Genomic DNA, 12935 nt, shown 5'->3' on the forward strand with positions numbered 1-12935 from the left:
GCCGCCCAATGTGGAGTGTCATCCCTAGTAGCAGCTGGAGCAGTGTCGTGGTGCAGTGCAGTGTAGGCCCGTTGGAGTTGGCCACCACTTGACTCAGAGCTGTTGTGCACGCTGCCTGTAAACAGTGATGGTACCCATGATGGCACCTGCTAGCATTAGCTTATCAACAGTACAGTGTCCACAACTTATCAGTGTATTAGCTAGAGGTCTAAGCAGTCTCCAAAGGAGTAGCATCTTCAACCCTGGAGCAGGCAGTAGACACAAGAAGAGAACAAACAATATTTTGGAAGAATGAAACAACTGTGGTGCAGCCTACTTCTATGTTTAATTGCTGGTTGTATGAAAATAAATTAAAATTTGGTACAGGCATGTGAAATACCTTTTGTTGAATTAAAGAAAAGTGTACATGCTGAGGAAAAAAGATATACCATGGGGATTTGTCCAAATGGGATGGAAATTGGTAGATGTGATGTACATATATAGACAAATAAATGATTACATTTCGGAAAAAAATGGGTAATTTATTCAAGGAAGTGAGCTTCACAAATGGAGCAAATCGATATTGGATTGGTCCACCTCTGTCCCCTATGTAAGCAGTTATTCAGCTTGGCGTTGATTGATGGAGTTGTTGGATGCCCTCCTGAGGGATATCATTCCAGATTCTGTCCAATTGGTTGTAAGATCATCAAAATTCTGAACTGGTTGGAAGGCCCTGCCCATAATGCTTCAAACGTTCTCAGTTGGGGAGAGATGCAGTGAGCTTGCCAGCCAAGGTAGTGTTTGGCAAGCACAAAGACAAGCAGTAGAAAGTCTCACCTTGTGTGGCTGGGCATTATCTTGCTGAAATGTAAGCCCAATTTGGCTTGCCATGAAGGACAACAGAAGAGACTAGAAAGGGTGCTGCAGGTGACAACTAAATGAACTGCTATTGAAAGCAATGGCACCTCTGACCTTCACTCCTGGTTGTTGGACCATATGGTTGGCTGTCTGGGGCATCTCCAGACACATATTTGGCTTGGAATCTCATTTACTGGGAGAAGGAGAGAAGGTCTTCTAACAATTCCGGCAAGAGTGAATTTGGGAGTGGGTCAAAAGGTAAGGTCTTTGAAAAAGACTGTTGCTTCTGTGGGTCTAAGGCTGTTGGGGAAGACATTCATGACTGTGCTTCAGCTCTCTTTAGGTCTGGGTTCTGTATAATGGTGGGAGTGAGTTCCTGAGTGTGCGGTAAATGTGGTAGGTCTGCAAGGCAGGGTTTGTTAGCTGTGAGGGGATATGGGGAAGGTTTGGAGGCTCATGTAAAGGTGATGGATAGTGGTAGTTCAAGGTGGGAATAGGAGCTGAACAGGTTGGTGAGCTTTTTGAGGTGTGTTCCTAGAGGATAAGAGTTTCATTGTGAGAGAAGGGATGCAGGAATTTGAGATTGCAGAGCAAGAGAATTTTATACACGGAGAGGGGGTATTGCAAGGAGGTTGGGGTCTGATTTACATTGTTTTCCAGAACTAGATTGGTGAGGGCTATGGACTGACAGAATTTGAACAAATAGAAGTCGTTGTGAAAGGAGGGGCTGCAGCTGGAGATGTATAATTTATGGTCAAGCTGTTTGGAGGGATTCCATAAGCTAGAGATAGGGAAACTTTCCTATATTGGCACAGGTGGAAGGAGCAAGGATTCATAGTGGAGGATAAAAAATGTGTGAGAATACGTGGGAAAAACTTGTAAAAATACATAAAATATATAGAATTATGTGGGGAAATATCACAAAAAAAAGACGGAGCGGATGAAGTGTGGGAGGAAAGGTGAAATCTGAGGGAGTAAGGCCAGTAGTGAAAGGCAAAAACGAACTAAAAATGATCTCAAGACACAGTGAAATCAAAGAGAAAATTAAATGGAAAGATGATAATAGTGAGATGCAGATCACTGGGTGGATGTGTCTGATCAGAGAGAAAAGCAGGTGTAAATGGATTTAGTGAGGTTAGTATTTACATGCTGGAATAAGGGGGGGAGAGGGGGATGAGGTGAAGGAAGGGGGGGTTAGTGATGTTAAAGTTGAGCAAGTTTGTGTGGCACATGAAGATACAGAAAAGATGTGCAAAAATATGAGAGAGTAAGGGCCGACTTGTGATGAATTTGAAGATATAGGATTAATTACATCGGCAGGAAGAATGTGACACTAGATGCTGCACCAACAATGTAATATGCTGTTAGTGATATTTGAACTGATGACCTTCTTATTTAAATCCCATTACACTGTGCATTTGACTACCAATGAATTTGTTAAGTAACTACAATTGTTTGTTACTTAAAAGCACTGAGAAATCTTCAAATGCTATCTTTTCAAAGTTGAAGAAAATCAAAGAGGACAGACAAAAATTACATACACACGTCAGAATTATTCTCAATGTCAGTGACTGAATTTTGGTGAGTGCATCATACCACCTGTACATTCCATGCCAGTTTCTTCAGGGCATTTTGTCGAATAATAAGTGTAATTTTGCAGACAGGGACATGCACACATTTTTGTAGAAATTCAGGTGCAGACTAACTACTTAAAACCTTACAGGCTTTAGAATACTGAGGGAAAACTGCCATGGTATGGTTACAAAAAGCAAGAAGAAATCATGGCAGGGAAGCCTGACCACCAAAAATTGTTCCAGTACAGCTTCAACGGTGTGGAGACCAATTGGGAGGATTCTAGGCAAGGGGGCAAGGTGCCCTGTTGTTGTTGTTGTGGTCTTCAGTCCTGAGACTGGTTTGATGCAGCTCTCCATGCTACTCTATCCTCTGCAAGCTTTTTCATCTCTCAGTACCTACTGCAACCTACATCCTTCTGAATCTGCTTAGTGTATTCATCTCTTGGTCTCCCTCTACGATTTTTACCCTCCACGCTGCCCTCCAATACTAAATTGGTGATCCCTTGATGCCTCAGAACATGTCCTACCAACCGATCCCTTCTTCTAGTCAAGTTGTGCCACCAACTCCTCTTCTCCCCAATCCTATTCAATACTTCCTCATTAGTTATGTGATCTACCCATCTAATCTTCAGCATTCTTCTGTAGCACCACATTTCGAAAGCTTCTATTCTCTTCTTGTCCAAACTATTTATCGTCCATGTTTCACTTCCATACATGGCTACACTCCATACGAATACTTTCAGAAATGACTTCCTGACACTTAAATCAATACTCGATGTTAACAAATTTCTCTTCTTCAGAAACACTTTCCTAGCCATTGCCAGTCTACATTTTATATCCTCTCTACTTCGACCATCATCAGTTATTTTGCTCCCCAAATAGCTAAACTCCTTTACTATTTTAAGTGCCTCATTTCCTAATCTAATTCCCTCAGCATCACCCGACTTAATTAGACTACATTCCATTATCCTTGTTTTACTTTTGTTGATGTTCATCTTATATCCTCCTTTCAAGACACTGTCCATTCCATTCAACTGCTCTTCCAAGTCCTTTGCTGTCTCTGACAGAATTACAATGTCATCGGCGAACCTCAAAGTTTTTATTTCTTCTCCATGAATTTTAATACCTACTCCGAATTTTTCTTTTGTTTCCTTTACTGCTTGCTCAATATACAGATTGAACAACATCAGGGAGAGGCTACAACCCTGTCTTACTCCCTTCCCAACCACTGCTTCCCTTTCATGTCCCTCGACTCTTATAACTGCTATCTGGTTTCTGTACAAATTGTAAATAGCCTTTCGCTCCCTGTATTTTACCCCTGCCACCTTTAGAATTTGAAAGATCGTATTCCAGTCAACATTGTCAAAAGCTTTCTCTAAGTCTACAAATGCTAGAAACGTAGGTTTGCCTTTCCTTAATCTTTCTTCTAAGATAAGTCATAAGGTCAGTATTGCCTCACGTGTTCCAGTGTTTCTACGGAATCCAAACTGATCTTCCCCGAGGTTGGCTTCTACTAGTTTTTCCATTCGTCTGTAAAGAATTCGTGTTAGTATTTTGCAGCTGTGACTTATTAAACTGATAGTTAGGTAATTTTCACACCTGTCAACAACTGCTTTCTTTGGGATTGGAATTATTATATTATTCTTGAAGTCTGAGGGTATTTCGCCTGTTTCATACATCTTGCTCACCAGATGGTAGAGTTTTGTTGTGACTGGCTCTCCCAAGGCTGTCAGTAGTTCTAATGGAATGTTGTCTACTCCCGGGGCCTTGTTTCGACTCAGGTCTTTCGGTGCTCTGTCAAACTCTTCACGCAGTATCATATCTCCCATTTCATCTTCATCTACATCCTCTTCTATTTCCATAATATTGTCCTCAAGTACATCGCCCTTGTATAGACCCTCTATATACTCCTTCCACCTTTCTGCTTTCCCTTCTTTGCTTAGAACTGGGTTTCCATCTGAGCTCTACCCCTAGTGAGATAGGCCTCTACATCCTTACATTTGTCCTTTAGCCATCCCTGCTTAGCCATTTTGCACTTCCTGTCGATCTCATTTTTGAGACGTTTGTATTCCTTTTTGCCTGTTTCACTTACTGCATTTTTATATTTTCTCCTTTCATCAATTAAATTCAGTATTTCTTCTGTTACCCAAGGATTTCTACTAGCCCTCGTCTTTTTACCTACTTGATCCTCTGCTGCCTTCACTACTTCATCCCTCAAAGCTACCCATTCTTCTTCTACTGTATTTATTTCCCCCATTCCTGTCAATTGCTCCCTTATGCTCTCCCTGAATCTCTGTACAACCTCTGGTTCTTTTAGTTTATCCAGGTCCCATCTCCTTAAATTCCCACCTTTTTGCAGTTTCTTCAGTTTTAATCTACAGTTCATAACCAATAGATTGTGGTCAGAGTCCACATCTGCCCCTGGAAATGTCTTACAATTTAAAACCTGGTTCCTAAATGTCTGTCTTACCATTATATAATCTATCTGATACCTTTTAGTATCTCCAGGGTTCTTCCATGTATACAACCTTCTTTCATGATTCTTAAACCAAGTGTTAGTTATGATTATGTTGTGCTCTGTGTAAAATTCTACCAGGCAGCTTCCTCTTTCATTTCTTAGCCCCAATCCATATTCACCTACTATGTTTCCTTCTCTCCCTTTTCCTACTGACGAATTCCAGTCATCCATGACTGTTAAATTTTCGTCTCCCTTCACAACCTGAATAATTTCTTTTATTTCATCATACATTTCTTCAATTTCTTCGTCATCTGCAGAGCTAGTTGGCATATAAACTTGTACTACTGTAGTAGGTGTGGGCTTCGTATCTATCTTGGCCACAATAATGCGTTCACTATGCTGTTTGTAGTAGCTTACCCACATTCCTATTTTCCTATTCATTATTAAACCTACTCCTGCATTACCCCTATTTGATTTTGTGTTTATAACCCTGTAGTCACCTGACCAAAAGTCTTGTTCCTCCTGCCACCGAACTTCACTAATTCCCACTATATCTAACTTCAACCTATCCATTTCCCTTTTTAAATTTTCTAACCTACCTGCCCGATTAAGGGATCTGACATTCCACGCTCCGATCCGTAGAAAGCCAGTTTTCTTTTACCCAAGAGGACGCCATCATCATGTAATCATACAGTAAAGCTGCATGCCCTCGGGAAAAATTACGGCTGTAGTTTCCCCTTGCTTTCAGCCGTTCGCAGTACCAGCACAGCAAGGCCGTTTTGGTTATTGTTACAAGCCCAGATCAGTCAATCATCCAGACTGTTGCCCTTGCAACTACTGAAAAGGCTGCTGCCCCTCTTCAGGAACCACACGTTTGTCTGGCCTCTCAACAGATACCCCTCCGTTGTGGTTGTACCTACGGTACGGCTATCTGTATCGCTGAGGCACGCAAGCCTCCCCACCAACGGCAAGGTCCATGGTTCATGGGGGGGCAAGGTGCCCTATCAGGGCTAAATAAGGAATGGCACACTCTGGACCACCAAAGGAGATAGTACTCACACCATGGCAAAGAATTTCATCTCAGTTAATGAACCTGTTGCCATTGAGTGGTTGTGACTTAAAATTCACCAATAATAAAACATCTGTTTCTTAATGTGGGTGTTGGCTTTGGCATTTTTTTGGCACACCACTAGGCCATGACTATATCCATTACAATATGTTCCACCATGTCACCAGGAATGCTAGGGAATTCAGACTTGATGTGTGAAGCAGGCTAATTCCCTGACTCAGGAAAAGAAGTCAGTTCAATTAATCTCCTTAAACCTGGCAAGGGCAGTATGTTCTGTGAACCTAGCATAGTGTTGACACTCCCTTATTGTGTAAAAAAGACATGGCCCCAGTTGACCCAAGTTTCCTTATGCTCCTTGCTCTCCTCATACTACTAAAGAGATAAAGTACAATTTAACCAAGAAAATTTATAAATTAAGAGGCAGAATGTACTAGGCTCATAGATAGAAAGTCGGTGTCATGCAATGTGGTTGAGAACTGTGTCCTCCAATGTACCATTTAGTATGATTGTGCTTATAAAAACAGTAAATAATATTACATATACAGTAAATAGTCCTATTTTTCTTCTGAAAGACTTCTCAATTCTTAGATGTTCTTACATCAGGCACAACCATCAAGGACCTGATTTTAAATTTTAAAGACTGGGTAAAGCTTTGACATGTAAAATTTTATGAAAATCCTGAAAGCAGGATTTCTCCTAGCACATCGTATTTTAAAATTTTTGCCACTTGTGTTGAGGAGCAGACCAAACTGGCCTGTGTCACTTTATGGAACCATTTTACAATACTAACTTAGCTTTGTATCTATGTTTCCTCAGAACATTATATTTATTAGGATATGATGATGCATACTGGGGCAGTTAAGAACATCCTTTTAACCAATGCTGATGATTTACCAATCTCCATCACTCAGGAGCAGCAAGTGTACAAAGTATGCTCACGTCACATTCACCAGTGTACTATACTTTTTGAACAGCTGTTTAATAATTGCGTAAAATCTTCAGACAGCTTCAAGCATGGGTCTTCTGGGGACATATTTCTGTTTTTGTTTGGTGCTCTCTCTCTCTCTCTCTCTCTCTCTCTCTCTCTGATTTAAAGTCTGTGACATCAGATAATTCTATACAAGAAAACATTAACCCCCAGTGTGGTGTTTTAAGTATGCACTGTTTTTAATGTTTTTAGTGGTTATTAATATAAGGGCAAAATAATAAATAAAGGTTTTTTCTTTGCTCCAAAAGTTAACAGCTCTGACTCAGTGATGACATATCTTAACCATATTGTTTTTGTTTGTGCTGTATTGTGTTAGCTGTGTTGGTTCAGTGAGTAACTATGTTTGTAGTGATTTAGGAGCGTTTAATTGTCAGTGCCGCATTGTCCATAAGCACCTTGGAAGAAATGGAGGAGTGATTCATTTTGTGTATTCTGATGAGACTTTGCAGACTGCACCTGCAGTATAGCTATCACTGTCTTAGTGAGTGAAAAATTTATAAGTGGATAAAACACTTTATAGGTCGATGTCTATCTGTCTGTGATGACGGTTCCCTTAGTTACTCCACTTTGAATGAGTAGGAGCATCAAGACAGCTTAGTGATTATTATCTTGCAAGAGATGATGACATTCTACTCGGAGTTGGACAAAGCCACAGTTCAGCACCTGCAGTTGTCCACTGATCTCTAAACACATATGTGTTCATTGGGTACTGCATCAACTGACAGACAAATACAAAGTGGGGCATTTGGAATTATAGAAATCACCTTTAAGGCATTTTGAAGAGGAAGGAGGAGATTTTCTCTGTTATATAGTGACCATCCATGAGATGTGAGTTCATCACTATGAATGACACAGTAAGTGATGGAGCATAATGTGGAAACATCTGTCTTTGCCTACAGCAAGAAATTTCAGAAGTTGAGCTTCTGCAGGAAAGTTGATGATGACAGTGATTTGTGATATGGAGGGTGCACTGCTGATTCAGGTCAAACTGTGAATAGTGACAGCTCCTATGAGACCCAAAGTCAAAATGAAGCGGACAGGAAGTCTTATAAAAGTTGTGATTGGCTTCAGAATAATGCTTACTATAATTCTGCTGGAAGAATAGTCCATTGCATTCAAAATCTTGGTTTTGACTTCATGGAGCATCCACAGTGTGATCCTACTCCAAATGATTTTTCACCTTTTTGGTCTGATAAAGGAAAAACTGCATGAGGTCAAGTTTTCATTGGATCAGAATGTTGTGGAGGTGGTGCAAGAATGGATATTCATGATGCTACAAAGCTGCTTCCAGGGTGGAATTTGACGGATTGTTAAGAGATGGATCAAGTGTATAGAGGCTGAGGAAGATTGTATAGAGAAATGATGTTGTTTGTTTTTGTTGTTGTTGTTGTTGTTGTTGTACTCAGTCTGAAAACTAGTTTAATGCAGCTCTCCATGCAACTCTGTCCTCTGCCAGGCTCTTCATCTCTGCATAACAGCAGCAGTCTACATCCATTTGAACTTGCCTACTGTATGCATCCCTTGGTCATCCTCTAAACTAGTTACCTCTCAAGCTCTCCTGTATTACCAAACTACTGATTTATTCATGCCTCAGTGTGCTATCAATTGATCCTTTTTTAGTTAAGTTGTGCTATAAGTTTGTATTTCCCTGATTAGTTACTTGATATGTCCATCTAATCTTGAGCATTCTTTCTGTAGTACACGGGTTGCTTGAAAAGTTCTCAGGAAGGAATAGAAAAAAAGTACTTACACCACTGAAACGTTTTTTATTTTTCAATGTGGTCTTGGTCTAGCGATGTTCCAGTGCCTTGATCCCACCAAAATGAGTTTCCTCCAGGCCTGCGATAGGCACAACCCTCCAAAACTCCCTCTCACCACCACACAGAACCCAGAACCTAAAAAGACCTGCAACACAGTTATGAACGTTTCCTCCAGAAGCCTTAGTCCCTTAGAAATATCAGTTCTTTCCAAAGGCCTCACTTTTTGCCCCGCTCCCAAATTCAACCATGCAGGACTAGTTAAAGACTTTCTCTCCTTCTCCTGGTCCATACAGTGGAAACACTTTTTTGCCACCAACCCGACCAATCAGACTCAACCAAAGATCAATATTGAACCTTGCCTAACTCAGTTCACTCCTCCATCCAACCATGATCCTACCCCACTGCCTCCAAACCAACCCCTGTTAACTTTCCAGAATTTCTTAACCTCGGACCTTGCCTCAGTATCATTCCCCAAATCCCTCAACATGCAAACTAACCTTACATCTGCAGAAAGAACCGCAGTCTACAGTCTAAAAACTGATCCTGATCCTATAATCCTACCTGCTGACAAAGGCTCCACTACCGTTGTTTTGAACTGCAAGGATTATATGGCAGAAGGACTCAGTCAACTGTTAGATACTTCCAACTACAAACCATGCCACAGTGATCCCATTCCAGTAATCCAGCAGGATCTCCAGTCACTACTCAAATCCTTTGGCCTATCCCAGAACCTCTCCCCAGAGTCCATCTCTCTACTTGTTCCTACCACTTCCCGCACTCCCACCTTCTACATGCTTCCTAAAGTCCGTAAACCCAACCACCCAGGATGCCCCATTGTGGCTAGTTACTGTGCCCTCACTTAGAGAATCTCTGCTCTCGTAGACCAACATCTTCAACCTATTACCTGAAACCTATCCTCCTATATAAAAGATACCAACCATTTCCTTGACTGACTCTGCAGTTCCTGTCCCTTTACCACATGTTGCCCTGCTCGTCACTACTGATGCCACCTCCCTGTACACTAACATTCCTAATGGCCGTCGCCTTACTGCTATCGAACACTACCTTTCCAGACTCCCTATGGATTCCAAACCAACAACCTCCTTTCTAGTCTCCATGACCAACTATATCCTCACCCACAATTACTTCTCCTTTGAAGGCATTACCTACAAACAAATCCATGGTACGGCTATGGGCACCTGCATGGCACCATCCTATGCTAACCTATTCATGGTTCATCTAGAGGAATCCTTCCTAAAAACCCAGAATCCTAAACCCCTCACTTGGTTCAGATTCATTGATAACATCTTTGCTATCTGGATTGAAGGTGAGGACGCCCTATCCACATTCCTCCAGAACCTCAGCAACTCCTCCGCCATTTGCTTCACCTGTCCTACTCAACCCAACAAGCCGCCTTCCTAGATGTTGACAACCACCTCAGAGATGGCTACATCAGTACCTCCATCCATATCAAACCTACTAATCACCAGCAATACCTCCACTTTGACAGCTGCCACCCATTCCATACCAAGAAGTCCCTTCGGTACAGCCTAGCCACCTGTGGTCATCACATCTGCTGTGATGAGCAGTCCCTCTCAAAATATGCCGAAGGTCTCACTGAAGCCTTCACTGACCGTAATTATCCTCCCATCCTTGTACAAAAACAAATCTCTCATGCTTTATCTTTCCAGTCTCCCACCATCTCTGAAAGTCCCACAGTCCGGCCACAGAGGAGCATTCCCCTCGTAACTCAGTACCATCTGGGTCTGGAGCAACTGAATTACATTCTCCGCCAGGGTTTCGATTACCTCTCACAGTGCCCTGAAATGAGAAATGTCGTGCCCACTATCCTTCCGACCCCTCCTACCGTATACCGAGCGAGATGGCGCAGTGGTTAGCACGCTGGACTCGCATTTGGGAGGACGAGGGTTCAATCCCGTCTCCGGCCATCCTGATTTAGGTTTTCCGTGATTTCCCTAAATCGCTTCAGGCAAATGCCGGGATGGTTCCTTTGAAAGGGCACGGCCGATTTCCTTCCCCATCCTTCCCTCACCCGAGCTTGCGCTCCGTCTCTAATGACCTCGTTGTCGACGGAACGTTAAACACTAGTCTCCTCCTCCTCCCTCCTACCGTGGTATTCCACTGTCCACCGAACCTACACCATTTACTCGTCCATCCTTACACAACCCCTGCTCCCAATCCCAATCTCCCTGTAATAGACCTAGATGCAAGACCTGTCCCATACATCCTCGTACCACCACCTACTCCAGTCCGGTCACTAACATCACTTATCCCATCAAAGGCAGGGCTACCTGTGAAACCAGTCATGTGATTTACAAGCTAAGCTACAACCACTATACTGCATTCTATGTAGGCATGACAACCACCAACAAGCTGTCTGTCCTAAACGGCCACTGACAAACTGTGGCCAAAAAACAAGTGGACCACCCTGTTGCAGAACACACTGCCAAACATGATGTCCCTCATCTCAGTGACTGGTTCACAGCCTGTGCCATATGGATCCTTCCCACCAACACCAGCTTTTCTGAATTTTGCAGGTGGGAACTTTCCCTGCAATACATTGTACGTTCCCGAACCCCCCTGGCCTCAACCCTCGTTAGTCACTGTCTTCGCCCATCCAGCCGCCTCCCTGTTCCCATTCCAGCACCACACAGACGTCATTTCACCGCCACACCCAATATTTTAATTTCTTTTTATTTCTTTCCTTTCCGCTACTTACCCCTCCCTCCCCCTCCCCTCTCACCACTATCCGCACCTTCTCTCCTGCCCTCCGTCTGAACTGCAACACTTCACTGTCCGCCACTCCCACCGCACTATCCCTCTCCCTCCCCGCCCCAGCCTCCTCCTTACCCGCACCCAGTCGCCACTCCCATCGTGCACTGGTGCTGCTGCTCGCAGTGTGGTTTCAGCTCTAAGACTGCAGACGTGTGTGCAAGTTGCATTTGCGTGTGTGTGTGTGTGTGTGTGTGTGTGTGTGTGTGTGTGTGTGTGTGTCTACTGCTGACAAAGGCCTTAATGGCCGAAAGCTATAGTTGTGTGAATCTTTTTGTTGTGCCTATCATGACTCAGCGTCTCCGCTATATAATGAGTAGCAACTTTCCTTCTCTGGTATTGTTAACGTGTGTTAACTTAACTAACAGATGGAAAAGGTCTGTATAACAGATCGCAAGGTATCATGAAATAAATTAGTTTGGAAGTGGAGTGGTGCCAAATCTTCAGTACAATAGGTGGGTTGAGATGGATGTAGTTTGCTGTAGCAATATGTAGATGGAGAGACTTGCACAGGATAAACTAATGCGGAGAGCTACATACCCCATTCTTGAAAGTGGAGACTACAACTATAACCATGCAGTAAAATTAGAAAATTTTAGGCTTATGCATATGCACATCAACAGTTATTCTTCCTCTACACATGTAATCACACAGTTCACTGAGGTTTTCAGAGTGCAAATGTAGACACTCATTTAGTATCGCTGTTTTGAGATAACAATGATCATAGTGGAATTTGGTACATTTCATCTTTTTATGGAAAGCATAGTATTATATATTTCCAGTGATCTTTAGGTGTAATTAATATCCTTTATCATTTCAGTATTTTGTGGACTACAAATTAGGAAAGGCATACCTTGGAACTGAATCTGTGTATGCTTCTAATTTTTTGGCATATGTTGGTTTTGCTGCACAGGTTCCTAATTTGCTATTCAATTGGTTAAACATCTTTATCACAATACGGTGAGTAAATACTGTACAAAATTGTTGTATCTGGGCTCATTTTATACTAATTAATGTTAATTTTTATTTCATGCAATAATAAGGTAATTTTTTAATTTAATAGTATGTTCTTTTCTGTTTTTTAATCAATTACTATTTCATAATTCACACTATTTTCAGAGGCAACTTGACAACACGTATTGTGTGGAGTATTTTTGTCGAAGTTCTTGTTTTCATTGTCACAGTAATTTTTGCCATGTCAGATACATCATCATGGCCAGGACCATTTTTCTTTGTGACAATGGCCACCATTGTGTTGCTGAATAGTAAGTTTTCAGTCAATTTCTTTAATTACTTGCACTTCCTATGTAATACCATAGGCTTATGTTTCAATTTTCACACATTTTTATTAATGTTTCAGTGGCTGGTGGCATCTACCAGAACACTGTTTATGGAATGGCAGCTAAATTACCTTTTAAATATACAGGGGCTGTTATTTTGGGATCTGTAAGTATTT

At 42.0% G+C, this 12935-nt stretch overlaps 1 protein-coding gene across 1 annotated transcript in view; it reads left to right on the forward strand.

The window, feature by feature from the left end:
• The window catches only part of LOC124605547 (equilibrative nucleoside transporter 1), a 97230-nt gene that overhangs the window by 36210 nt on the left and 48085 nt on the right, over nt 1–12935 (forward strand). Inside the window, exons 4-6 of the mRNA XM_047137304.1 lie at nt 12300–12439; nt 12599–12744; nt 12840–12925. Coding sequence (XP_046993260.1) covers nt 12300–12439; nt 12599–12744; nt 12840–12925 — 372 coding nt within the window. The remainder of the gene's footprint in view (nt 1–12299; nt 12440–12598; nt 12745–12839; nt 12926–12935) is intronic.

The sequence above is a fragment of the Schistocerca americana genome, chromosome 3 (assembly GCF_021461395.2).
Source record: "Schistocerca americana isolate TAMUIC-IGC-003095 chromosome 3, iqSchAmer2.1, whole genome shotgun sequence".
Classification (NCBI taxonomy): domain Eukaryota; kingdom Metazoa; phylum Arthropoda; class Insecta; order Orthoptera; family Acrididae; genus Schistocerca; species Schistocerca americana.